At 37.1% G+C, this 26453-nt stretch overlaps 1 protein-coding gene across 6 annotated transcripts in view; it reads left to right on the top strand.

Moving 5' to 3' along the window:
* The window catches only part of Grm8 (glutamate metabotropic receptor 8), an 865501-nt gene that overhangs the window by 772490 nt on the left and 66558 nt on the right, over positions 1-26453 (top strand). For all 6 annotated transcript variants that reach the window (XM_040728578.1, XM_040728576.1, XM_040728575.1 and 3 more), the window contains exon 9: positions 6357-7292. In XM_040728578.1, the coding sequence (XP_040584512.1) occupies positions 6357-7292 (936 nt within the window). The remainder of the gene's footprint in view (positions 1-6356; positions 7293-26453) is intronic.

Consider the following 26453-nt stretch of genomic DNA (forward strand, 5'->3'; position numbering starts at 1 on the left):
ACTATTTTGACCCTACTTATCCAAGAGCAGAGGAAATCTTTCCATTTTCTGGTATTTTCTTTAATTTCTTTCTTTAATGATGTAAAGTTCTTGTCATACAGGTAATTTCACTTATTTGGTTAGAATTACCCGAAGATATTTTATGTTGTTTGGGGCTACTCTGAAGGGAAATATTTCTCTAATTCCTTTCTCAGCCCATTTATTGTCTGTATATAGGAGGGCTACTGATATTTTTTGAGTTAATTTTTCACTGTCCACTTACTGAAGGTATTTATCATTTGTAGAGTTCCCTGGCAGACGTTTTCAGGTCAGTTATGTAAACTATCACATCATCTGCAAATAGTGAAAATTTGACTTCTTTTCCAATTTGTATTCTTTGATCTCCTTTTGTTGTCTTATTGCTCTAGCAAGAACTTCAAGGACAATATTGAAAAGATATGGAGAGAACAAACAGCCTTGTCTTTTTCCTGATTTTAGAGGAATCCCGTTGAGTTTCTCTCCATTTAGTTTGATGTTGGCTGTTGGCTTGCTGTATATTGCCTTTACTATGTTTAGGTATGTTCCTGTTATTCCTGATCTCTCCAGGAACTTTACTGTGAAGTGATGTTGGATTTTGTCAAAGGTTTTTTTCAGCACCTAGTGAGTGATCATGTGATTTTTCATTTTATAATTTGTTTATAAGGTGTATTACATTGACAGATTTTTATACATTGAACCTTCCCTGCATCTCTGGGATGAAGCCTACTGATCATGGTGGATGATTTTTCTGATTTCTTTTTGGAATTGATATGTCAGCATTTTATTGAGTATTTTTGAATCAATGTTCATGAGGGAGATTGGTCTGTAGTTCTTTGCTGAATCTTTGTGTGGTTTGGGTATCAGTGTAATCATAACCTTGTAAAAAGAGTTTGGCAATCACTCTTTTGCTTCTATTGTATGGAACAATTTGAGGAGTATTGGTATCAGCTCTTCTTTGACTTTCTGGTTGAATTCTGCACTGAAACCATCTGGTCCTGGATTTTATTGCTTCCATTTAATTAGGGGTTGTAGGCCTATTTAATTTACTTATTTGTTCTTCATTTGACTTGGTAAAATTATCAATTTCCTTTAAATTTTCCAATTTTATGGAGTACAGGCTTTCAAAGCATTACTTGATGATTTTGTAGATTTCCTCAGTGTCTATTTTTATGTTCCCTTTTTCATTTCTGATTTTGTTAATTTGCATGTTGTCTCTCCACCTTTTGGTTATGTTGGATAAAAGTTCGTCTATCTTGTTGAATTTTTCAAAGAACCAACTCTTTGTTTCATTGATTCTTTATTTCTACCTTATTGATTTCAGAGCCCAATTTGATTATTTTCTGCTGTCTACTCTTTCTTTTTGTTCTAGAGATTTCAGGTGTGCTGTTAAAGCTTTAATGAGACTATTCTCCAGTTTCTTTATGTGGGCACAGTACGATAAAATTTCCTTTTTAGCACTTCTTTCAATGTGTTCCATAAGTTTAACTATGTTGTATCTTCATTTTTTTGAATTCTAGGAAGTTTTTAATTTCTTTATTTCTGCCTTGACCCAAGAGAGATGCAACTGAACATTGTTCTATTTCCATGAGTGTGCTGACTTTCTGCAATTTGTGTTTTGTTGAATTCTAACTTTAAACCATGGTAATTGATAAGATACATGGGGTTATTTCAATTTTTTGTATCTGTTGAGGTTTGCTTTGTTGCATAGTATGTGTTTGATTTTAGATAAAGTTCCATGTGGTGCTATGAAGAAAACTCTTTAGTGTTCGGATGTCTTTTAAACCCAATTGAATCATAAGTTTTCTTAGTTCCTTTTATCTTCATTAATTTTCTGTCTGGTAGACCTGTCCAGTTACGAAAGTGGGGTGTTGAAGTCTTCCATTATAAGTATGTGGGGTTTTTCTTTTACGAGACAGGGTTTCTCTGTATTGTTTCCGAGGTTGTCGGTCCAGCCCAGCCTCGAACTCACAGCAATATGCCTGCCTCTGCCTCCAGAGTGCTGGGATTAAAGGCATGCGCCACCACCGCCCAGCGTATGTGGGGTTTTATGTATGTGTGATTTAAGTATTAGTAATGTTTGTTTTGCAAAAGTTGGTGCCTTTGTATTCAGGTATAGATATTCAGAATTGATACTTAATCTTGATGAATTTTTCCTATGACAAATATGAAATGACCTTCTTTATCTCTTTTGATTAGTTTTACTTTGAAGTCTACTTTGGTAGATATTAGGATAGCTACACAAACTTGTTTCTTTTGTGCATTTGATTGGAAAATATTTTCCTAACCATTTACTCTGAGGTAAGGTGTGCCTTTGAAGTTGAGGTTTGTTTCTTGTATACAGCAGAAGGATGAATTCTGTCTTTGTTTCCATTCCTATTTGTTTGTGTCTTTTTCTAGGTGAATTAAGACCATTGATATTAAGGGATCGTTATGATCACTGATTGCTGATTTTTGTTATTTTTGGATTGTTTATAATTGGTGGTATTTTGTGTGTTTTCCCTTTTTCTGCTTTTGGTAATGTGGGTCTATCTATTGCCTATCTTTTTGTGAGTGTATGTAACTTCCGTGGGTTGGAGTTTTCCTTCCAGTACTTTCTGTAGTAAATGTGGCTATGTGTTGTTTAAAACTGGTTTAGTCGTGGAATATCTTGTTTTCTCTGTCTATAGTGATTGAAAGCTTTGGTGGATATGGTAGTCTGCCCTGGCATCCCTAGTCTCTTAGTGTTTGTAGAACATCCATCCAGGACCTTCTGGCTTTCAGAATTACCATTGAGAAGTGAGGTATGATTCTGAGAGGTCTGCATTTATATGTTACTAGGTCTTCTTCCTTTGCAGTTCTTAATATTCTTTCTTTATTCTGTATGTTTGGGGTTTTGATTATTATGTGGCGAGGGGGACATCTTTTTATGGTCCAATCTATTCAGTGTTCTGTAAGCTTGTACTATCATAGGCATGTTCTTCTTTGGCTTAGAAAACTTCTGTGATTTTGTTGAATATGTTTTCTGTGCCTTTGACCTGGGCTTTTTAGCCTCCTTTTACATCTATTATTAGTTTTGGTCTTTTCATGGTGTGCCATATTTCCTGTATAATTATTGTTAGGATGTTTTGGAATTAACATCTTCTTTTGTCAATGAATTTATTTCCTCTAGTGTATCTTCAACACCTGAGATTTCCTCTTCCATCTCTTGTATTCTGTTGGTTGTGTTTGCATCTGTGGTTCCTGATCATTTACTCAGATTTTCTATTTCCAGCATTTCGTCAGTTTGTGTTTTCTTTATTGCCTCTATTAAAATTTTGCTGGTATACAACCCCTAGTCTAATAATGGTAGCATATTACTCTTTAGTTGTTGAATGTGTTCTTATACTGTTGCCTTCCTCCAGTGGCTGGGCCCTGTGATTCACGGGATTTCTTTTCCTCCAAATGGTGTAGGTTGGGTCTATGGCTTAATTGGTTGATTTTCCTCTTCCAGTGGGGGCAGGGCCAAGGCTCCAATGGTGAGAGCTGGTTTGGAGTGTTAGGAGTGTGCCCCCAGGTCTCTGGGCTTTCTCTCCTGGTACAGGCAGGGCTAAGGTTCTAATCAGAACAAATGCAGTTCTTGATGGTTTGGAGCTGCCCCTAGGTCTCTTGCAATTCAGTGGACAGGACAAGGCTATGTACCCAGGTCAAGTTCCTCCAACAAGGGGTGGGACAAAAGTCCTGGCATCAGCCCTTCTGGTGGGGGCAGGGCCAAGCCAGCAACCATATTTTTTGTGAATATGTTCTAAATCCTTTGGAATAAATGAAAGTGTGTTGAGAGTTAAAGTAGCAAATATGTAGTTATAGACAACAATTACCTTTCTTTTATTTGTGAAGTTTAATGTTTCTGAAACTTTCTGCTAACTTTAATTTCTGTTTTGGATTAGACTATGATAAATGTATAGAAGTCTTAGACAAATTGATATTTAGAACTATAATAATTACCTTTAAAATATAACTTTCAAGTATCCTTTCTTATGAGTCTCTTGTGCTCTAAAATCATTATTTCAGCCACTAAATAGAATATTTTAGATTTTAATATTTTTAGAAGGTCTGACTACATGCTTTTAGTTCAAGATTTCCTTCTATCTCACCGAGACTTCAAGTAAATAAATATCCCTTTGTAGTCATTAAAACTTCATGGAAAATTAATGAAGTTGTAAAAAAGTTAGCTTTACTTAATGGAAAGCCAGGCAGGATGACTCTGGTCATTCTCTGTGACACATGAATTAGCATCACCTTTCTCAAAGAAGGGTTAATTAAAGACATTTAAATTATTTACTCCAACATAGGCAGATTCAGATCTTCCAAGAAAGTGCAGAGCATAGGGACTAGGGACCACAAATCCTGATCTCAACAGGCATGGAAATTCAAGTAAGGAAAGCATTCTTGCAATTTTCCATAAAAATAGCCCCTTGGCTTTAGGAACTCATTCCCTATGGAGAAATACTCTCTCAGCCTAGACAAACAATGTGATAGACTTTGATGATCCCCTGTGGGAAGCCTCATCCTCCCTGAGGAGTGGATAGGGATGGGTTAGGAAGATGGTGGGGGAAATGGGAGAAGGGAAGGGAGAGGGAACTGGGATTGATATGTAAAATAAGATTGTTTTTTATTTAAATACAAATTATGTAAAAATAATAAAAGAAAAGTTTTTTTCTGTAACAGTCGAGAAAAATGGCCCCAATCAGTCAGTCCTCAAAGGGATGCCACCTTAAATGCAATAGGGGAATACAGCTGACACTTGGTGACTTTAAGATACATGACTCCTGTTATCTGGATTTACTTCTCTGTGGATTATCTAGTCAATGTTAGAGTTATGGTGACCGCAGACTTAATTTGAACCGCATTACCTTTTTAATGTGGTGTAAAAATAACTACAAAATGTATAGGCTTATAACTAAGTGACTATAATATAATTTAATGAGTGTACCAATCAAACAAAAGATATGATAGAGCAGTTGGGGAGAGGAAGATCAATGGAAGAGGAACAAGAGAGGGTAGTGCAGGTAAATCATGCTCAACATATATTCTATACATGTATGAAACTTTTCAAAAAATATAGAAATAATAAACACCCTGTATACCTTTTTAGCTTGAGAATTCAGGGATAGCTTAGCTGGCCTGTTCAAGTTCAGTGATTTCCACAAGTCAAAATGAAAGCAAGAGCTGAGTTCATCTGAGTGTATGATTAACCCAAGCAGTTACTTTTTGGTGTCTCTGAACAAGGCAAACTGCTTGCTGTTGCTGACAAGAGACCTCCAGTCTTCACCTTGAGCCTGCTTGAGAATTTTCAGGACACTGTAGTGGTGCTCAGTGAGCCTGAGTGACATAAGGAAAAACAAAGCTGAGGCCAAAAGTGACTTCATGACCCAGCTTCACAAGTCATGACTACCATGCCGTGAATGCAGCATTGTTTAAATAGGTTGCTGTTTTCCGGGTGAGAATGGACCACAGAGGTGCACACATTCAAGGGAGAAAGGGCATTGGGGACTACTTGGGAAGATGGCTAACAGGGGGTGCAGTGATTCTTCTTGTAGACTGTTAATGAAGTTGGCCTTGGCAAATTAATTATTATTTTTTTATGTTTGGTATATATGTGTGCCTCTAAGAGTTATTTCAAGTTTGCTCTCCACTTGGCTCATCTGCGTGGTACTTATTTTTTTCTTCTCCCTATTGTATCCTCATTGGAAATAATTTCATTGCTTTCAGTCACCTTTAAGATTACAAGTGTTTAATAGTAAGCATTGTCTTTAAGTCTTTTATTCACAAGTTTTTCAGTGTATGCATAACATAGAATATGAGAGTCAGAGATTAGCTTCTCGCATCACTTTCTTTCAAAACCAACACATTGTCCTCTAAATTTCCCCAGCTATTTTAGAAAGACGCCAGTTTATATACTTGTTTCCTAATTTAGTGTTTGAAAGATTTTGACTTTTATCTCTGTGATAAGCTCCAAATTACCTTTCTATGGGGAGTTTTGTTTTTGCTTTGTTCTGTTTTTCTCATCTTATTTATTTTTTAAAGCTTTCATATTAAAGCTGTTTGGGCCAATAAATCTTTCTTTGATATCATAGTGGTCAGCCATGAAGAGGTAAGTGGAAAGTAATGACACTCATCTAGTTGATGATCCAAGTGATTGACTGGATCAAATCATTTAACAGTTTTATAAAGTCAATATCAGGGAAAGAAATGAGGCTCTTATTATGGTAAACTGTATTTGTACTGTCAGCATTCAGTGATTTATTACAAACCTGTGGCTAGGATTAGGATATTATAAATGGGGAAAAAATGAAAGGCTCATTAATTTTTTATGCCCACAGGTGGAAGACATGCAGTGGGCTAAGAGAGAACACACACACCCAGCGTCTGTCTGCAGCCTGCCGTGCAAGCCTGGAGAGAGGAAGAAAACTGTGAAAGGGGTCCCTTGCTGCTGGCACTGTGAACGCTGTGAGGGTTATAACTACCAGGTGGATGAACTCTCCTGTGAACTCTGCCCTTTGGATCAGAGACCAAACATCAACCGCACGGGCTGCCAGAGGATCCCCATCATCAAGTTGGAGTGGCATTCTCCCTGGGCCGTGGTACCTGTGTTCATAGCAATATTGGGAATCATTGCCACCACCTTTGTGATTGTGACATTTGTCCGCTATAATGACACACCTATTGTGAGAGCTTCTGGGCGGGAACTTAGTTACGTGCTCCTTACGGGGATTTTCCTCTGTTACTCGATCACCTTTTTGATGATTGCCGCACCTGATACAATCATATGCTCCTTCCGACGGATTTTCCTGGGACTGGGTATGTGTTTCAGCTATGCAGCACTTTTGACCAAAACAAACCGTATCCACCGAATATTCGAGCAGGGGAAGAAATCTGTCACAGCACCTAAGTTTATCAGTCCAGCCTCCCAGCTGGTTATCACCTTCAGCCTCATCTCCGTACAGCTCCTTGGAGTGTTTGTGTGGTTTGTTGTGGATCCCCCACATACCATCATTGACTATGGAGAGCAGCGGACACTAGATCCAGAAAATGCCAGGGGAGTGCTCAAGTGTGACATTTCTGATCTGTCACTCATTTGCTCACTGGGATACAGTATCCTCCTGATGGTCACCTGTACTGTTTATGCCATTAAAACCAGAGGGGTCCCAGAGACGTTCAATGAAGCCAAACCTATTGGATTTACCATGTACACCACCTGCATCATTTGGTTAGCTTTCATCCCCATCTTTTTTGGTACAGCTCAGTCTGCAGAAAAGGTAAGCAGCAGGAAATCCTTTAGACAGCGCTTTGCCTGGATTTATTTAAATTTAACCTCATTTAGAATTATTTTCCTATTTTAGTTCATTTGTATTCATTCCAGATACTTCTGTCTGTGATATGTGTAAGGTGAGTGAGTGCGTGTGTGTGTGTATATGTGTGTGTGTGTGTGTGTGAAAGTTACATTGCTTTGAGTATTATGGCCTATGAATGACTCCCCCACCCCCTAGTGCCACTATTGCATGCTCTTTAGCAGTGTTGAAGATTGACAGACTCTGTATCATTTTCTGGGTCTCTTTTCCCAGCCCTGTTATCTACAATGTCACTGTTCTTTTCCAAATGTTAATTAAAAGACAGAGGCAGAAAGGGCAGATGGGCTCACAGGGGTGAGCAGTCCCTGAGAGATCCTACTGCATAGCAAATGACATCTTTTCCTTTCTGTGTAAACTCTGGGAAAAAGCCATTTCTTCACAGTCATGGTTCTAATCACACACAGTGGCAGAATTTATAGTAACACAACCAAAACCAAAACATATCAAAATGTGCTAATACACTCCTAACCACTGACCACATCTCCCCAGCCCCTAGTCTTGTTAATTTTATAGATGATCGTGGTGGTGAATAATTAAGATGGCAGTAGACAATTGTATAAATTGTTTATATTTGTAGGTGAAGATCATTTGACCCTCTTGAAGTAATTTCTTTCCTCATTAATCTTCAGTTCGCATTTTCCACATAAAACACTGGATAGTAGAGAAAGGCTTCCTATAAGATGTGATGATTGTTGATGTAGGTGCATGGGTGCATGCAGTTGTACACACGAGGAGGCTGAGAACCAAGGTTAACCCTGAGTTTTCAGATTTGGGCGTTGGAGTGAGGATGCTCATAGCACACAAGGAGATGTTAGATTTCTGTAGTGATAACCCTTTAGCCTTAATATGTTTGTAAGTAAGCTCTGTTAAAGAGAGAACTTAAACATCTGCCCAGCATCCATCATTAGAAAGACATCAACTATCTCATGGGAAATTATATTCCTGGGATTGTAAAGATGCAGTGCAGTTCTTGCATAACTTAAAATCTCAGCCAAGCCAGATAGAAAGTTCTCTACAAGGGGACAGAAAGCTTATTAGGAAGACCACTCAGCACTTAGTGGATCAGTGTGGCCTGTAACTATGAGACAAGCATGAACTTGCCATGGATTCATGATCCCTAGCATTGTCCAGATGGCCTGGCTTTGTGGGAGCCACAGACATTTTATGTGGTATCAGTCATGAAGAGGGGAGTTAAAAGTAAGACATTCAGGACTAGACCCTTATTTAAAAAATGATGTATTTCAATATATAAGGATGGGAATGTATTATAACCTATAAATCTAATGTGTGAAAGAATATATGAGCTGGGAAATAACTGTCTCAAAGTTCAGTGTTGAATTTGATTTGTTGGTTTAGTCATAGAAAATAGTATTTTTTTCAGAATTTGAAAATGCCCATGTGTATCCATAACTAATAACAACTATGTAAGCAGCTGTTATGTTCACTGCTGAAACCTCTTCTTAACTAATGCATTACCTACAGAGGACCATCACATGTTGACTGTGCTTCAGGTGACTAATAATTACATGAAGTAGAGGATATTATCTGTCTAATATAACTTGGTATTCTTCCTCGTCTCTTTTTAATTTTTTATTTTATTATTTTAATTTTAAATAGCTTACTTCATGCTTCACATGGCAATCCCAGTTCCCTCTCCCTCCCCTCCTCCTGCACACCGCCACCATCCCCCCCAACCTCTCACCCTATTGCCACTTCCTTCCACATAGGGGATATCTAAAGTCTGTCAGTTCACTCAGGGCAGGGTCCAGGCACTCCCTCTTCTCTTACATTTTAAACAATAGAACGGTTATTTTTAATATAATGACTTCTACAGGTGGACAGGTTAGAAAACAATTGAGAATAAGTTTGAGTCTTTTTTTCTTTTGAAAATTAAATGTTTCAGTATTTAAATAAAATCATCATCTTATATCAAGGTATTGGATAAAACAGTAATTCAAGGGAATTTAAGGTTATTAAAGTGTTTTGACCCAGCAGGAGCTAATGATGTCCTACCGTAAGTGAGGAGCTACTGTCAGTGACAGCAGCTGGGGGATGAGAAGTCATTCTTCTTCACAGATATGGCACAGACACAGGCTAGCCATGCTCCTGTAGGCAGCCCCAACAACCATTTACATAAGGGTAGCATTAATTGAACTTAATATTTGGTTTTGTTTTTTAAAGAAGGGATGTTTATTGGATGGTGGACCTGGGCAAGAACTGGAGGGAGAAATGACAGCATGAATATTAATATATTTCACTGTACACATCCACAAAATTCTTAACAATTAAATTTTTCTAAAGAAAATATTTTCTCCCCAAAGAATAATGTTATTGATTTGTAGCTGTTTCCTAAAAAAAACAGCACTTGAGATGAAGATCTGAACATGAAATAAACACAGAAACATACCAGGAAATTGAAGCTGCCCACTATGATGTTGAGCCTATGAGGGGTGTATATCTATTTTAAATTCTGAAATTTATATTTACTTTTATGAGTATGGGCCTATCCATGCCTTTAGAGACATGGTTGAATGTGGTTAACCAATTTGTTTTTTCTTTCTTAGCTTTGTGGAATATAACTATGAGATAAATTGTAAAACAAAAATATTCTAACGAATTTATTTTGTATTTATGATGTGATTAAATGTGAGAAAGTCTGAAGAACTCAATAATAGGTAATAACCGTTTGGATTTTCTGAATGTTATAGAGATGTATCATTTAGTCTGCAGGTTGTGTAGAATTTAGACCATCACTACAGCAAGAGCTATTGGATCGTAAATAGTCTTTGCCACTGAAGTACTTTATACAATTGAATTATGTGTTATCCTAAAACTCACCTTAAAATTTACTGTCTGCTTTTCTTTCAAAGTATCTTTGTTATTCAAGATGATAGATAAAATGCTTCAGAGTATTTTTAACATTGTTAAAGATATTGGCATGGATATTAAAAATGAACTAGACATTTCTATCTCTAAAAAAGCCTTTTAAAAAGTTTATTGACTTTACACGAGAGGAAAGCTGATCACTCCTCCATTTTCATTTATAATGCTCAGCCAATTAGCCCAGGTTATCAACTTGAAGCATTTACAACAACCAGGCGACACACACATCCATTAATTCAGCAGATCCTTATTGAGCATTGTGTCTGGCATTGGGCTAATTATTGAACCCATGTCAGTCTACATCTCTGAGTGTCCTTGTAAGGATCAGCTTGGCTCTCAGCCCATGCCTTCTTGATGTCTGCCAGCACCAGCAAGATACCAGGCTCAAGGGCAGGGAAGATGGTGAGAGGTCAGATTTGAGATGAGAAAGCAAATAACTATTCAGCATATAACTGTACATTAGTGACAAAGAATTTGTAACATGGGAAACAGCAGCAGGAGCAGTTTCTACCAGTGTGCATATTGTCATGTCTGAGAGTAATGTCTACTGTAGGAAAGTTATTGAACCATGCAGCTCTCTCTGAAATTACAATAAGCAAGAAACCAAAGAAAAGGTTGTCAAATAATCTGTATAGGTGGTTTAGAAAACATTTCTATACAACCAAGTTTTCAGTTATACAAAGAACAGACAGTGTGGAGCCACAATGACTGATAGCTCTTTGAAGTGTGGCATGCCTACTTTAAATAGCAAATACCATTTAACTTCATCTGTTTTTCTTTAGATTTATAATTATGTAATTTGCTCATACTTCTGACTCTGCTAAATATTGGAAGAAATTTACTTTCTCCTTGCTTATAGAGAAACAATATAAAGGAACTATAGAATTACTGAGACATCCCATAGGTATAGCCAAATTCATGTAATTGTGCTGAAAAGACAGAAATGTATTTAAAATCATTAACTTAACAGTCAGGAAAATAATCATTAATGGTAGTCACAGGCTGATAGGGTGGCAGAAATCTTTCCTAATTTGGCACATAAGAGTCAGATAACCAGACAATGATTATGACACTGCCAGACTCTAAGGAGTACAATGTTTCAACAAGAGCACAGGATATGTAAACATAAACAATCAATTAAGCAAATGAAAGGCAATATCATGATAGAAAATATAAAGCTGAAATATGTCTTAGTGTTTCTATTGTTATGAGAAAGCACCATGACCAAAAGCAAGTTGGGAAAGAATGGGGGGTTTATTTAACCTAACTTTTCCACATCACAGTTCATCATCAAGGGAAATCAGGACAAGAACTCAAACAGGACAGGAGGCAGGAGCTGATGTAGAGTCCATGGAGGGATGCTGCTTACTGATTTGCTCATTATGGACTGCTCAGCTTGCTTTCTTATGGAACCCAAGACATCTAACCCAGGCATGGGACCACCCACAGTTGGCTGAGCACTCCCCATCAATCACTAACTATGAAAATGCCCCAGGGGCTTGCTTACCGTGCAATCTTATGGAGGCATTTTCTTGATTGAGGTTCCCTCCTTTCAAATGACCTTAGCTGAAAATGGATGTCATACTTCATTAAAAAGTCTGTCAAACATTCTGGGCCTATGGGCTGAAGAATAGTGCCCCAACATTACAGAGGAACTATGCTTGACTGTCTAGGCGGTGAAATGTCTCTGTCGATTCTAGAGTTTATATATTATCCTTCTGAGGTCTCTGATAGAGTTGAAGACAGATAGTTATGATTATTGTTTTCCTTAGTTACTGTAAAAGATAAGTTACATATTAAACTTTAAGATAGGATAGATGATAAAATATTTTCTTTAAATTTTTCCAAATGTTAGTGGACTAGATAATGTTAGTTATACTTCTTGTTTGATAACTATTTTGTTATTTTTAATTTTACTACATTAAACTAAAATTTTATACAGAAAAGAGGAGATGATTGGGAATGTCCTTCTGTGTGCTGGGAATACATGTTTCTCTTATTGCCTGTTGAATAAATGCTGATTGGCCAGTAGCCAAGCAGGAAGTAAAAGCAGGGCTACCTGACTAGGAGAATTCTGGGAAGAGGAAGGCAGAGGGAGACACCATGTAACTGCCATAGTTGTAACATACCAGAGCTTTATGTTAAGCCACAGTTTCATGGTAATACATAGTTTAATAAAAACAGGTTAATAATTAAGAGACAACTAGCCAATAAGAAGCCTGAGACATCAGTCAAACAGTTTATATTTAATATAAGCCTCTATGTGTTTATTTGGGAGTGAAGGGTGGTGGGAGCTGGTGGAAGAGACACTCCATCTTCACTTAGCTTATGTCAAGTTGACATTAAATTATGTAGTAAAGTTAGTAAGACAAACAACCCCTCCACAACTCTCCCAACAAAATGCCCTAAGAGTGACATCAGTAAACCTGAACCAACTTTGCCACCCTTGCCATGTAGAACATCTACCCCACAACTCAAGCCAGAGACCTAGTCATCTTCAACCCCACTTTTCTAGTAGTTCTAATGTATTGTTTTCTCACCTTTAAATGCCAACCCATATAAACTTGCAAATCATACAGCTTGTCACTTAGATACGTATCTGAATGAATACATTCCTAGATAGAGCCCTTTATTAAAAATCTTCTCAGTAAGTGCCTGTTAAGTAAGTGGATGTCTTAACTTATGCATTAGGTGCAATATAATAATATACATGTTTGCTTAGGATTTGTTAGCTTAGTGCATAATTCGAGTCCGTTAAATACTTTTTCCTGTGAACATATTATACCTGTTGTTGGAATTTTTGCTATTTAAATCACTGATCACATATATCCCTCAAAATCATTTGTTACTTTCGCTTACTCTGAAGTAGGGTTATAAAAGACTTAAACCAAAAGGCAAAAAATAATTATGATTGTGCTTTTATTCCTATGTAAAACTCACAAGCAAAGAAGCACTGTAGCACTGTGCTACTTTGGGCATTTTATTCTTCCTTTTGCTTTCCATGTGTCTGCCTGTGTAGAGAAGAAAGAATACAGGGGTAAGGGAAGGTGGAGATGCACTGACCATAAGGAGGAGCACAACTCTGGAAAATCAGTACTGGAAATTAATTTCTGAATCTGCCCAGTAAGCTTAGACTATGTAAGCAAGAGAGCTTACTCCCAGTAATGGGAGGAAATTCCCCAAGACTACAAATCCAAATGTAGAGATGTAAAAAACACTAGCCTCTGTCTTTGCTCATTCTTATTCTCAACCCAGAGTATACTTGATTTTATATATTCTGGGAAATAAGAGGAAGATGGTTTATTTTTTAAAAACTGATTTCATCTCATTATTAATTTTTAAACTAATAGAAACCTTATCCTGGTTTTGCAGTTACACAGTTTGTGAGGCATAAAAAGTATTCAGTACACAGTAGGCAGTGAATCAGTGTTGGGCATCATCACCCTTAAGGTTTCATCCATGAAGATGCTGGGGGGAGGCGTTTCTATTTGACTTCATTCACCATTGTATTCTAAAATACATGCATGATGACAAGTCTGAAACAGTCTTAAAGGTATTTGTTTAATGACTAAAGTATCAAAATAAATGGAAGTCATGGATCTCATTTGATTTAAGTGGACACTTAATCTCAGTTTCTCTAGCCATTTGTACGTACATCGTAAGTGATTTTATCAAACATAGGCATACTCTTGTGACCATAGGTATGTAAAGGTGTCAGTGAAATAGCAATGTCAGTGAGGGAGACATTAATCTGTAGCAGAAGAAAGGAGATCTTCCTGAGGCAATGGATAGCTTGCTTCAAATATCTAGCAGTAAAAAATGTGGAGGTAAGTCCAGGAAGCAGTTGTCAAAATCTTTATGCTTCAATTGGAACTGTGAACAGCTTTAAGAGGGGTTGTGAGAGAGTTCTCTCTGACTAGTAATAAAATACCTGCTTTAAAGAATAGTCCAAGAGTTAAGAGCTTTCAGAACGTGGAGTGCCAATGCCTACAAAGCCTGGATATGCATGGAGATAGATGCAGGATAGACAGCTCAGACCTGAGATCCTTACAGTCGCATGTGGAAATAATGAGCAGTATCTTCTTTGCTTGTCTACACCTGTATGTTGTCCTGGCTGCTGAAGAACTGTATATATACTGCATTTTGGTTTTGTTTTTCTTGCCGCCTTGTAATCATTTGAAGTGGTTCCCTTTGGAGGCTTCAGTTACCTTAGTAGTACTATTTCAGGTGGTAGGGTAGTTTATTTTCCTAGATAATATCAGTTCCACCAAGATGATTTAATACTACTTTAGAAGGGGAGAAACAAATGAGAACAGAAAACTGAAAAGAAAATTTTTATCTGATACTACTTTTCCAGGTAAATAAATTGATACACATATGTGAACATTTAGAAGAAAAAATGAATTTCTTATAAACACACAGGCATGCCTGGGGAGGGGTGCCTTGTCTGAGTTTTTTGTTTGCTAATGACTATGTACATATTGTAGCTACAGAAAACTTCAACTTTACAGATTTTGTACAATTCTTTTGGACCTTATTACTTGACACTACAAAGGTATATGTATTCAATGAGCCTTGTTTAGGTTTCATAGTGTCATATTTAGGACACTCAGGGAAACAATAGTCCTAAAGATATTAATTATACACATTTGGCTATTATGGGGTTGTGGCATTTTCTTAACTTTCCTTTTAACCTGAACTGAGTTTTAGAACTTTGTAATTGTCTTTGCCGAAATTCCAGTGACTTCATGAACTAGATCAGTACTGAGTCAGCTGGGAAGTTGGTGATATAGCTAATACACCTTGTCAAAATCATAACTGTTAATATGATTCAAAGTTCTATGATACTCAATTTAATTAATATTATTTTTCAGAATATATAGATTATGGCTTTACTTTAAACTATTTAGAGATTTGTTATATAAAAAGACATTTGTTTTCTGTATTGATAGAGTGTTAGTGACAGCCAGACACTTGATAATAGAGAACATGGTGACTAATTTACTTTCTGTAGATTCAAGTTGCATTTTCCATGATTCAGTAGAAATTTGTGTCTGAGGGAATCACACAGAATACCAGAAAGACAATATTGTGACAAGTAAATAGATCTTTTTGGGCTAAAATTATAATACAATTTTATGTGGAGAAATTAAAAATATATATCTAAATAGTGTGTCACATAAAGGCCAATATCATTCACCTTAAATTATGAAAAATATTTAATCAAGTGATAATGTTAAAGACACCTATATAAAGCATAAGCAAACAAAATATACTCAAATATTTATATGAATGATTGAAAATAAAAACTCAAAGTTCTTCTCATTCTATGCTTTATATAAATCAAAGGGCATAAGTGATTGTCATCAAGCAAGTCCTAAACAACATCCCAATGAAAGATCAACAAGTAACCTGAAGATGCTATGGTGGCCATCAGTTAAACATGCAAAAGAATGCATTTCAGAACAAGACTCCCACATTTATGCCTTCTCTTCCAACCTCAGTATAAGGAGAGGGAATGTTAAAATTATAAGGCTTTGAAGAATAAGGAGTATCTGGCAGATGTGATCTTCTGTGGGTATAAGGCACAGAAAGAGAAGGATGCAAGTGCTTTTATGTTAGACCTAGGTGGGGTGGAGTAATAGGAAACGTGTCTTTTCTAGAGCTGATCTAGTCTAGCACATTCCTCCTGTCATAAGCACCCAGTTCTTACCTGTTAGTGTCCTTATCTTTAAAAGAGAAATCAGTCAGGAGAAACAATCGTTACCTCACAAGTCCAAATCCATTCATCCTAAGCAAAGGACAAGACCTCCACTGGCAATCTTTCTCAATTAGCCTGTCCTGAAATCATAATTATACATCAATAATCATGGCTTATTGAGAATGAAAAAGCCAATGGCACAAATTATAAAAGACTACAACACAAATGGGAAAAAAACTAATTCCAAAGGAGAAAAATCACTGAAGCAACTCAGAAGATATTTGAATCATAACATTCAGCATTCTCAGATAGAATCAAGGGGATAATGGATATTCATACATATGCCTAGGTATAGGATCCCCAACACAGGTGAAGAAAAATCTGAGTCATGGAAAATAGATGAAAATGTGATTCAATGATAAAAATGTATCTGAGAAATCATATACTGGTGACAATCACAGAGGATCCAGTAGAAGTAAATCAGTTTATGAAGCAATTGTAAACGTAAAAGCATTTAAGATTGCTTTTTTCATGCTTTTTTCTTTTCTTTTTTCTCTCCTCCTTTCTTCCACTCTTCCCTCCCTCTCTCCATTTATCCTTTCCTTCTTTTCTTCTGTTTATCTTTTTTCTGTTAAATTGTGTGTGTGTGTGTGTGTGTGTGTGTGTGTGTGTGTGTGTGTGTGTGTGTAGCTGACAATTGACTCTAGGGAGTCTTACATGCTAGAAAATCCTACTAACACCTAACTACAAACCTAGTATTATCTTTACATTGTATTATGAAAACATTATAAGCCTTCAGTCTGACCCTGAAATAATCTGGTATCCCAGACAGGTCTTGAAATCCCTTGGTAGCTCAGGGCATTCTTGAACATGCAGTGTAGTTGTTGTGCCTCTTCTTAGTAAAGGTACCAGTAGTCCTGCCTAAAATGCTTACCCTTTTCTCTGCAAATCTAACTATGCTTCCTAGACAAGTCTCAAGTAAATAATTCTTAGCAGATATTAAAAGCAATCACATTAGGTAATGTTCTTACATTGTTAAAAGAATCCTGGAGACAATATATACATTAGGAATTCATTTACTTGAATGAAGGTAGATATCTTTAGCTCTGTATTTCAATCTTTTAAACTAAAAATGTTTACTTGTAATTTCTTTTATTCAAATTGAAAAATGTTTATTTATTTATAATTTCTTTTTATTTTAGAAATAATCTTATTTTACATATCAATCCCTTGATTTCCTTGCCCTCCCATACTCCCATACTCTCCACCGACTCCACAAGGAGAGTGAGACCTTCCAGTGGGGATCATAAAAGTCTGTCACATCATTTGGGGGATGTATTTTTACTGCAATGGTATCCCTCCATAGGAAATGGGCTCCAAAAATTCATTTATGCACTAGGGGTAAAAACTGGCTCCACTGTCAGAGGTCTTATAGACTACCCAGACCTCTTACCTAGCATCCACATTCAGAGAGCTGGGTTCAGTCTAATGCTGGTTCCCTAGCATTATTACTAGGGTCTCTGCACTCTCACTAATCCAGATCATCTGTTTCTGTTGCTTTCTCCGGCACGATCTTGTCTCCTTTGCTCATCCTTCTTCCTTCTGTACATCTGGATTCCAGGAGTATTGCTCAGTGTTTAGCTGTGCCTGCTTCTGCTTAGATCAGCTACTAGATGAAGACTGTAAGATAGCAATCAAGACAGTCATCAATCTCGTTAGAGGGGAAGGGCATCAAAGGCAGTCTCTCCACTACTGCCTAAATTCTTAGTTGTCATCATTCCTGTAGATTCCTGAACATTTTGTCAGTGCCAGACCTCTCTCTACACCTATACTGACTCCCTCAATCAAGGTGTTTCCTTTCTTTATCTCCTCTATTCCTCCCCTGTCTCAGTCATTCTTATTCCTCTTGTTCTCCTCCCCTTTTCTCATCTCCCCTTTTCTTTTTCCTACCACATGCCTCTCTCCCCTCAGTGCTCCCAATTTGCTCAGGGGGTTTGTCCCTTTCCCCTTCTTCAGAGGACCATGTGTTTTTCTCCTGGGATCCATTGTGTAAGCGTACCACATTTTCTCCATCCTTTCTTCAGTTGAGGGCCATCTAGGTTGTTTCCAGGTTCTGGATATCACAAACAACGCTGGTATGAACATAGCTGAACACATGTCCTTGTGATGTGAATGTGCATTCTTTGAGTATATGCCCAAGAGAAGAATTCCTGGATCTTGAGGTAGATCGATTCCCATTTTCCTGAGAAATAGCCATATTGATTTCCAAAGTGGTCATACAAATTTGCACTCCCACCAGCAATGGAGGAATGTTCCTCTTTCTCTACATCTTCTCCAGCATAGACTGTTATTGGTATTTTTTTTTATTTTAGCCATTCTGGCTGGTATAAGATGGTATCTCAGAGTTGCATTTCTCTGCTGACTAAGGATGGTAAGCACTTTCTCTAGTGTCTTTCAGCCATTTTATATTCCTCTATTGAGAATTCTCTATTTAGTTCTGTACCCCACTTTCGAAGTGAATTGTTAGGTATTTTGGTGGCTAGCTTGTTGGTTCTTTTTAAATTTTGGAAGTTAGCCCTCTGTCAGATGTGATGTTGCTGAAGATCTTTTCCCATTTTGTGGGCTGCTGTTTTGTCTTGTTGGCTATGTCCTTTTCCTTACAGAAGCTTCTAAATTTCAGGAGGTCCCATTTATTAAGTGTTGATTTAGTATCTGTGCTACTGGCTGTATGTTCAGTAAGTGGTCTTCTGTACCAATTTTTTCAAGGGTACCAACCTATTATGTGTAGATGATAAATGGGCTGAAAAATTGTTAAATGACTTAAAAATTACCAAGTCTAGTTAGGTGTGGTGGTGTGTACCTTTTAATTTCAGTGCTCAGAAAGCAGAGATCAGGCAAGCTCAGTAGGTTTTACATCAGTCTGACTTACACAGTGAGTTCCAAGCCAGCCAGAGCTACATAGTGAAATCCTGCTTCAAGAAACAATTCAAAAAGAACAAAGAATCAGAAAAGGAAGTCTGTAAGGGAAATCCAAGAGAGCAAAATATGCCTGTTCATCATGTTATCCATCTTTTCCTTTAAATGGCTAAACAGTAGTATTTAAAACTAAGACTTCAGACACATAATTGTACTTTCTATAAAAAGGAAATGAAAAATGAAAGCTTAGTTAAGCTTACCAGTTTCATAGAATGATACCAGAAGATGGGTAGATGAAAAATGGAGAGCTTCATTTTGTTGATTAAATTCTTAGATTTAATCTAATTACTCATGTGATATAACAATAACTGTATAAGTAGGAACTAAATGGAGATGCCAATACTCTTTCCAAAGCAACATGAACATATATGCTTATATTAGGAATTTTTAATGTTTACTATATTTTAGAAATCTTATAAACACATGTATATGCAAAGACACATTGGTTTAATTCACTTTAAGCCTCATGAGTACATTCTGTCACAAGTATCTGTTGATGTGCACGTACCTTTGCTGTGCTGCTTGGTATTCAGTAAAATGAAGAAATTAATAATAAGCTGTTATCAAATTGCTTACCATCAAGCAGTGGTGAATGTGAAACACACGGTTACCTTGATAGGGAAGTCCTCCTGTGTATATGTTTGTCTTATTATTTGATAAATAGAGCACTGTTGGCAAATAGGGATGCAAGATAGGTGGGAATAGGAGTCAAGGAGGATTCTGGGAAGTATAGTAAAGAGTAGGAGTCGCCATGTGATCCTGGTAAGAGAGTACACATGAGGCTGACGTCCTCTGTATGATAAGACCAAATATATGTAGTTATGGGTAATACTTAAGACAGAACTAGCCAATGAGAAGCCCCAGACAATGGCCCACAGCAATGTGACTAATAGAGTCTCTGTGTGTTATTTGGGACTGTTGAGGCTCCGGGATTAGGATGGCAGGGAAGAATGCTCATTACAGTACCTTATACAAAGCAGAAAGAATAACAAAATCTTGAGGCCCTAAATGGTGGATGGAAGAAAAGAGCAGTACTTTAGGGAAATTAAGCAAGTTTCACAAAAGAGGTGGATGTGGTGGGAGCAACAGATGGAAAATAGCCTCTCATGGACTGTCATGACACTGGTTTTAAATACTCCAGAAAGGGAAAGTCAGATATCACTTCCAAACCTGTGAGAAATTATCATAAGATTGGAATAGATACAAGAGGGCTGGAAGACCATATGCCTCTATTTACCCTGCAATTGGTACAACATTTACTTTGAGAAGGTATTTCCCAGTATGGGCAATAAATTGCATGATTACTTGCAAGATTAGGGTAACCAATAATTGGGAGCCATTCTGTGGAAGAACTTCTGCCAAGTGTGTATGTTATTTACTATGGATTTTAGTATATTTGAATCTCTCAAAGCCTGAAGATACTCTCAGTATAGCTATATGTCAAATTGCTCTACCCTTGGTGAATTGTATGGATTATAATGTACAAAGATAAGAAGTAAAGTAAGTGTATTGAAGAAATTCAGGCAAGAAATGTTTGCATGCATTTCAGATTGAATTGGAAACGGAAGACGAAGCAAAGCCTGGCTTCCTGTGTACAGGCTGTCTGTGCACATGCAATAGCAAAGCTTGTCTGGGGCAAATGTGAGGCTTCCACCCGTTTCTGCTTCAGAAGGAGCTGAGGTTTTCTTCTGGTGTTGGCTAGAACAAAGAAAAGAATTCTTTTGCAGGGAGCTAGGACCCAAAGCCTCGCTTATGCTAGACAAATGCTACCTTTGAGCCCTTTAAGGCTTTTTTTCTAATTTTTTATACTAGGAGGTTGTTCTTTTCAATTTCTGATTACTGTTTCTAGCAAAGAATGGAGAGACTTACTTGAGGTTACAGCACAGAAAACAGGTAAAAATCGTTTTCGCTAATAGAAGTCAGGATACACTTAATGGAGAATACATTCTGGATTACAATTTTGAATAAATACAATATAATAAATAACTGAATGATGAGATAAATGTTAAACTATCTATAAATTTACTTATTATATGTTGTGGGGTCATGTGAAGGTTAGAGGCTAACTCGTATGAACTGATTGTCTCCTTCCACCATGGAGGTTTCAGGGATTGAACACAGATCTATCGTCTTGACAGCAATTGCCCTTACTACAGAGCCATCTCGCTGGTACCTGAAAGAAATCTTAATAGTTGAAATATAGGGCCTTTGCAAGTTCAAGACATGCTGAGTCTCAGTGCTGAGAGGGGGAATGACCATGAGTTCACATCCATAACCAAAAAGCTATCACCATTTGACAATCACTTGCAAAGGAAAACTTATTTTTTTTCCCAGTGGAACCTCACTTTGTATACAACCACACTTAAGTGTAGACTTCTAGGCTCCAGACCTAAAAGTTGATAGCCTACACAAAATGTACTCAATGGAATTTTTTTGTAGATTTCTTCTTCCTTCAGATTGCTTCGTTTGGTCATTTTTTTTTCATCTTATTGCTCTTTTGTTGTATATTATGGTTACTGATTTTGTGTTTTTATGTGTTTCAATTGTGCATCTGTCTGTATGTGTGTGTGTGTGTGTGTGTGTGTGTGTGTGTGTATGTGTCTTGTGCTTTTTCTTAATGATTTTAGTTTATTCCTTCTGTTTTTTGAAAACAAGAAGACATGGAGTTGCATAGGTGGGGAGGATCTGGGAGGAGATGGTAGAGGGGCAACTGTGGTCACAATACTTTTTATGAGAAAAACTGCTTTTCAATAAAAGACACCAAGATTATTTTTAAATGATAAATCACATCTAAATAAATAATCTTTTTTCATTAAGAAATGAGTTTTAAGTAAACTTGGGAAAATTTTAGGGCAATCTTGATTTCCTCTATTTGCCTTTGTAAAATTATATTCAATATCTATTTCACTTCCTAACATTTTTATGTAACTTAAGTATCTTGCATATAAATCTAGTTTATTGTCTCTTTAATATTGCTTTTTAAGATTCTTGTAAATGAGTCCTTAGAGGTAACCTGAAGATTTTGCCTTTTAATAGGGTCCTGAGCCCTGTATATAGATTAGTTTTAAACCAATGAATAACAGCAATACTAATTGTGGGTTTGAGTTCTTATTGGCTTTGAAGATGAATAGGGTTACTCTCTTTTTTATTTAATTAAAATATAATTATATATTTATTCCTTCCCCCTCAAAACCTTACATTGCCCTTCCTACTCCTTTTCAAATTCATGGCCCCTTATTATTTAACTATCATTGTTACATTATACATGTGTATATAAAATATAAATACAACCTACTGAATCTATTTAGTATTATTTATGTGTATATCTAACCACTTGGGATTAGATAATCATTTTGTAGAAGGCTAATTCTCCTTCTCTCAGCAGTTTTTAATTGTCTGTAGCTCTTCATTTAGGAATGAGTCCCAGTGCAATTTCCTCCATTACTAGTGTTTACCAAACAATGCTATAATTTAAAAATTTCAATGAGTTCTTGCTGCACACTCATATATAAATGTGTACAACCACATAGCCACACTCCCATACCTCCCTACACACATATATACATAGAAGGTATGTATATACATACTAAAGAGTAGAAGATTTCAAATTCTCAAGGAGTTTTAAGTGTTACTCGTCTTGACAGCTGTTTTCTCTTTTAAGTTCTCATCTCTAATCTACTTTGAATTGAAAATAGTATTGAACACAGTAAGGTTATTAACAAAACTCTTGAAATATTTACTACATCATCAAGCAAGCTGTCACCATAGCTCCTCCCTTTCTTCAAATAAGCACTCTCCTGGGGCCAAAATGACCAATCAAATTCCTCTTTATTGAACATTTGGTTATGTTGGATACTTATTCTAAAGAACTGACAACGACAAAGCAGGAAATAAGCTACAATCAGAATACAAAAGTGTCTTTTAGATATCGGCACGTGATGAAGCCATGAGCAGAGATAAGCAGAGGCAGCTAGCATCACAGAGTTATAAGACACCTCTGAAAAACATAGCCTTATGGCAGGGTTTTCTATTCTGATTATTATTTATAGTATTTTACATAGAGCAACACTTATATTTGCCCCATGCTCTTAGTTTTATCTTTTCCTTGTATACATTCTGAGAAACCACACTGCTTTAAGTCTCCTTACTTCTTTGTCTTATCATCTTCCTTCTGCTCAACTTGTCCCTGATCTTGGCCTTCCTCCCAGCACCATTCCCTTCAAATGCTCATCATTAGATAGCTTCTTCTATGCAAACTTGCCCAAGCCCACTGCTCTGTGTTCCTGAGCTCTGCCCTTTTCCATGTTCAAAGAAAGGGTCTGGAACAAAACAACACTGAATTCTGAAAGCAACACTAAACCCAAATTGTGAAATTGAGCTATGTTAAAAATTATAATGAAAATAGCCACTACTTACCAGATTTATTTTATATGACCAAAATATGGTTAAATCTTTCATATTTAAAGCCCTTCCCTTTCATCTCAAACACTCTAAGTCACTGAAGTGAATTTGTAGAAAAGTTACTAATGTTTGCATTTGTATTGAAGGTGGACCTGTGGTTAAACTAACTCTGTCCATGAGTTTGGGGTGTTTTAGCTTTTACTTCACTTTTCTCCACTGTGTTTAGTTTATTTATCTTATTCCTTCTTTTGCAGGAAAATGAAAGGGCTGTTCAGAGTCTTACACTTGGCAATTGTCTCTGATTTTTCCTTTACTCCTTTTTTAAAATTTCTGTTAATGAATTACATAATTATGTTTTTTTCTTGAAATGTTTTCTGCACCCACACTCTCTCTTATTTCAAAGGTAAAATCCCTAGCTTATTCCTACACTACTATTGAGCCTTAAGTGTTAATCTGCTTGGTTTGCTATTTGTCTTAGTTACTTTTCTAATGCTGTGATGTGTCATTATGCCCAAGGCAACTTAGAGAAGAAAGAGTTTATTACGGCTTACAGTTTCAGATGGTGAGTCCATGATCATCATGGCAAAGACCATGTCAGCAGGCAGGCAGACAGGCATGGCTCTGGAGCAATAGTCTAGAGGTTACATCTGACCCATTGTTGTGCCCAAATTCTGAACCCCAAAATCACCAAGAGACCTGTTCCCATACAAAAGCAAAGAAGCAAAGCAATGCATCTTTAATAATTTTATGAGTTAACTGCATTAACTCAGTTCCTCTGTTCTTCTGACATGGTGGATGACTCGAGAATGACCAGGAGGGACAATGTAGCAGGGAATTTATTGGGTAGAACAAGGGGAGTGTCTAGGGGTCTGCAACAGTCTCAGGATTAGTACACTTCCAGGACTGGGTTACCCATCCTTTTTTGATTGGTCAACTGGTTACTATGACCTATAGTCCTTCCAAAGGAAGTTGCTCTGCTCTATATGCCATTGCTACAGTAAAGCACATACAGAGCCCACCAGCTACCTTGGGATTGGTTCCTTACCATGTCAACAGTATCTGGCTTCCTAGTGACTGGGGCAGGTTGGGCAAGGTCAGAAGCACAGAAACTCAGCAATATATGCTGAATCAGAGGCCTACATCTTGCTGGGTCTCTTCTGTAGTCTCTTATGGCTGCCAAAGCAGGGGTCTGGGTGAGGGCATGGTCACTTCATCATAAGCATGAGTCAGAGAGACATAGAAGTAAATATGATTTAAGTATTGGAAACCTCAAAGCCTAAACCCAATGACACATGTTCTCCAGCAATACCAAACCTCCTAAGCCTTCTCAAACAGTTTCATCTAGTGACTATCAAACATTGAATATATGAATTTATGGGGAGCATTCTTATTCAGATTATTTGGTAGTTTTTCTCTGATGTATGTCATGAATCTTTGTCATTCTATAGCTCTTCTCATTTAGCCATATTTTACTTACCACCTCCCCCTGGTTGAATATAGATAGTATTATTTGAACCAGAGATGGGTTACATTCCTGAAGTTCAGTATCACTATTAGAGCATCTAGATTAAAATACATAATTGCAGAATTAATTACTCACTAAATATTCTTATCTGTTTCATCAGTGATGCTACAAAGGGTTTTAAACTAAAATTATTTTCTATACTCCATTAGTTGAAGCTTAAAGATTTTAAACATTGTCTTCCTAACATTACTTTTAGTATTATTGAAATCATTTTTTTAGCCAATCCATACATTTTCTTGCAAACATTACAAATTCTACATATAAGCCTATTTAACATATCACAGCTGAATGTGGCATCCAGGTTCTCCCAGCATCCCTCAGTACCTATCTGTTACAGGGTATGTCTTGAACATCCTTCCCCCTACCCTGAGCACTCCACCCCAGGGACTTGGTTGCCCTTCCCCCAGAGGCTCTTCCATATATAATGGACACATTTTGTTTACACTTTCCCTCTTGTTGTTGCACCTGGTTCTCCTCTCTCTCTTTTGTTCCCACCCCCACATACACACACACACACACACACACACACACACACACACACACACACACACACACACGGCCCAGCTCAGTCTGTATTCTCATGTACACTCTGTATTCTCCCAGATGTCCCTGTCTCGGACTGTGCTCTCCCTTCTATTTACATACCTAGGTTCAGTCGAGGTATTTATTTCCTTTCCTTTTTATTTCTTTTCTTCATTCAGTATCTTTTCTAGATTTCTGCTAGGTTACATTTCTAAAATTGTGTTGTGCTATCCATCTGTACCAACCCAGGACTCCCTGAGACCAGCCCTGTCAGTGGCCTGAGCCTGTTAAGACAATGCCATAATACCAGGAATTCTGGGAATGCAAAAGACCTGGATAGCCTCTCACACCTGCAGAAATGCACACCCCCAGGAACAGACTATGACTTTTTGCTTTTAGAAAACTGCCTTTCCTTTTAGCTGGGCTGAAGTCTCACTGAACCAAGGAGACTGCAGCTGCAGCCTAAATCAAATCTGACTGATTGAAATCGAAATAGATTTTGGGTTGTCATTCCTGGTGGTCTTGAACTCTGCAAAATGTCTATGGTTCTAACAATCCTTAGTAATTCTCTAGGAAGAGATGGTAATCTCAGTTCTTTTGTTTTCCACAGTTCTCACTCCCTCCAAGCTGGAAAAGCCTGTCAAAGTGCTTTGCAGCTAGGTTCAGGTAAATGTATATATTAAACTGGATAAAAAGGAAAGTGGTAAAAATATTCAAACCAAGTATGTGTCAATGTTATTTGAAAGCTGATTTAAAGACAAAAGCGGAGAAAGTATTTACATTGAAGGTTCTTGTCTCTTTACTTTGGCTTTGATCACTCAAGTTATCTTCTCTGAATTTTATTGTCTCTATCTCAAATAAAAATGAGGCCATTTTGTCTGAAATTATAAAATGTTCCTATTGCAGATAAAGTTGACAGTTGCATAAGAAATGGTCAACCACTTAGAGGCATGGCCTAATTTTTAACCAAATGCACAGGAAGATTATTGTGCATATGCAGTAAAGGATGCAAATTAATACATAAAGCATTTTAGAAGATAAATGTACTTAAGGCAGATTA

This window comes from Mesocricetus auratus, unplaced genomic scaffold (assembly GCF_017639785.1).
Source record: "Mesocricetus auratus isolate SY011 unplaced genomic scaffold, BCM_Maur_2.0 Super-Scaffold_100019, whole genome shotgun sequence".
In the NCBI taxonomy this organism is placed as follows: Eukaryota; Metazoa; Chordata; class Mammalia; order Rodentia; family Cricetidae; genus Mesocricetus; species Mesocricetus auratus.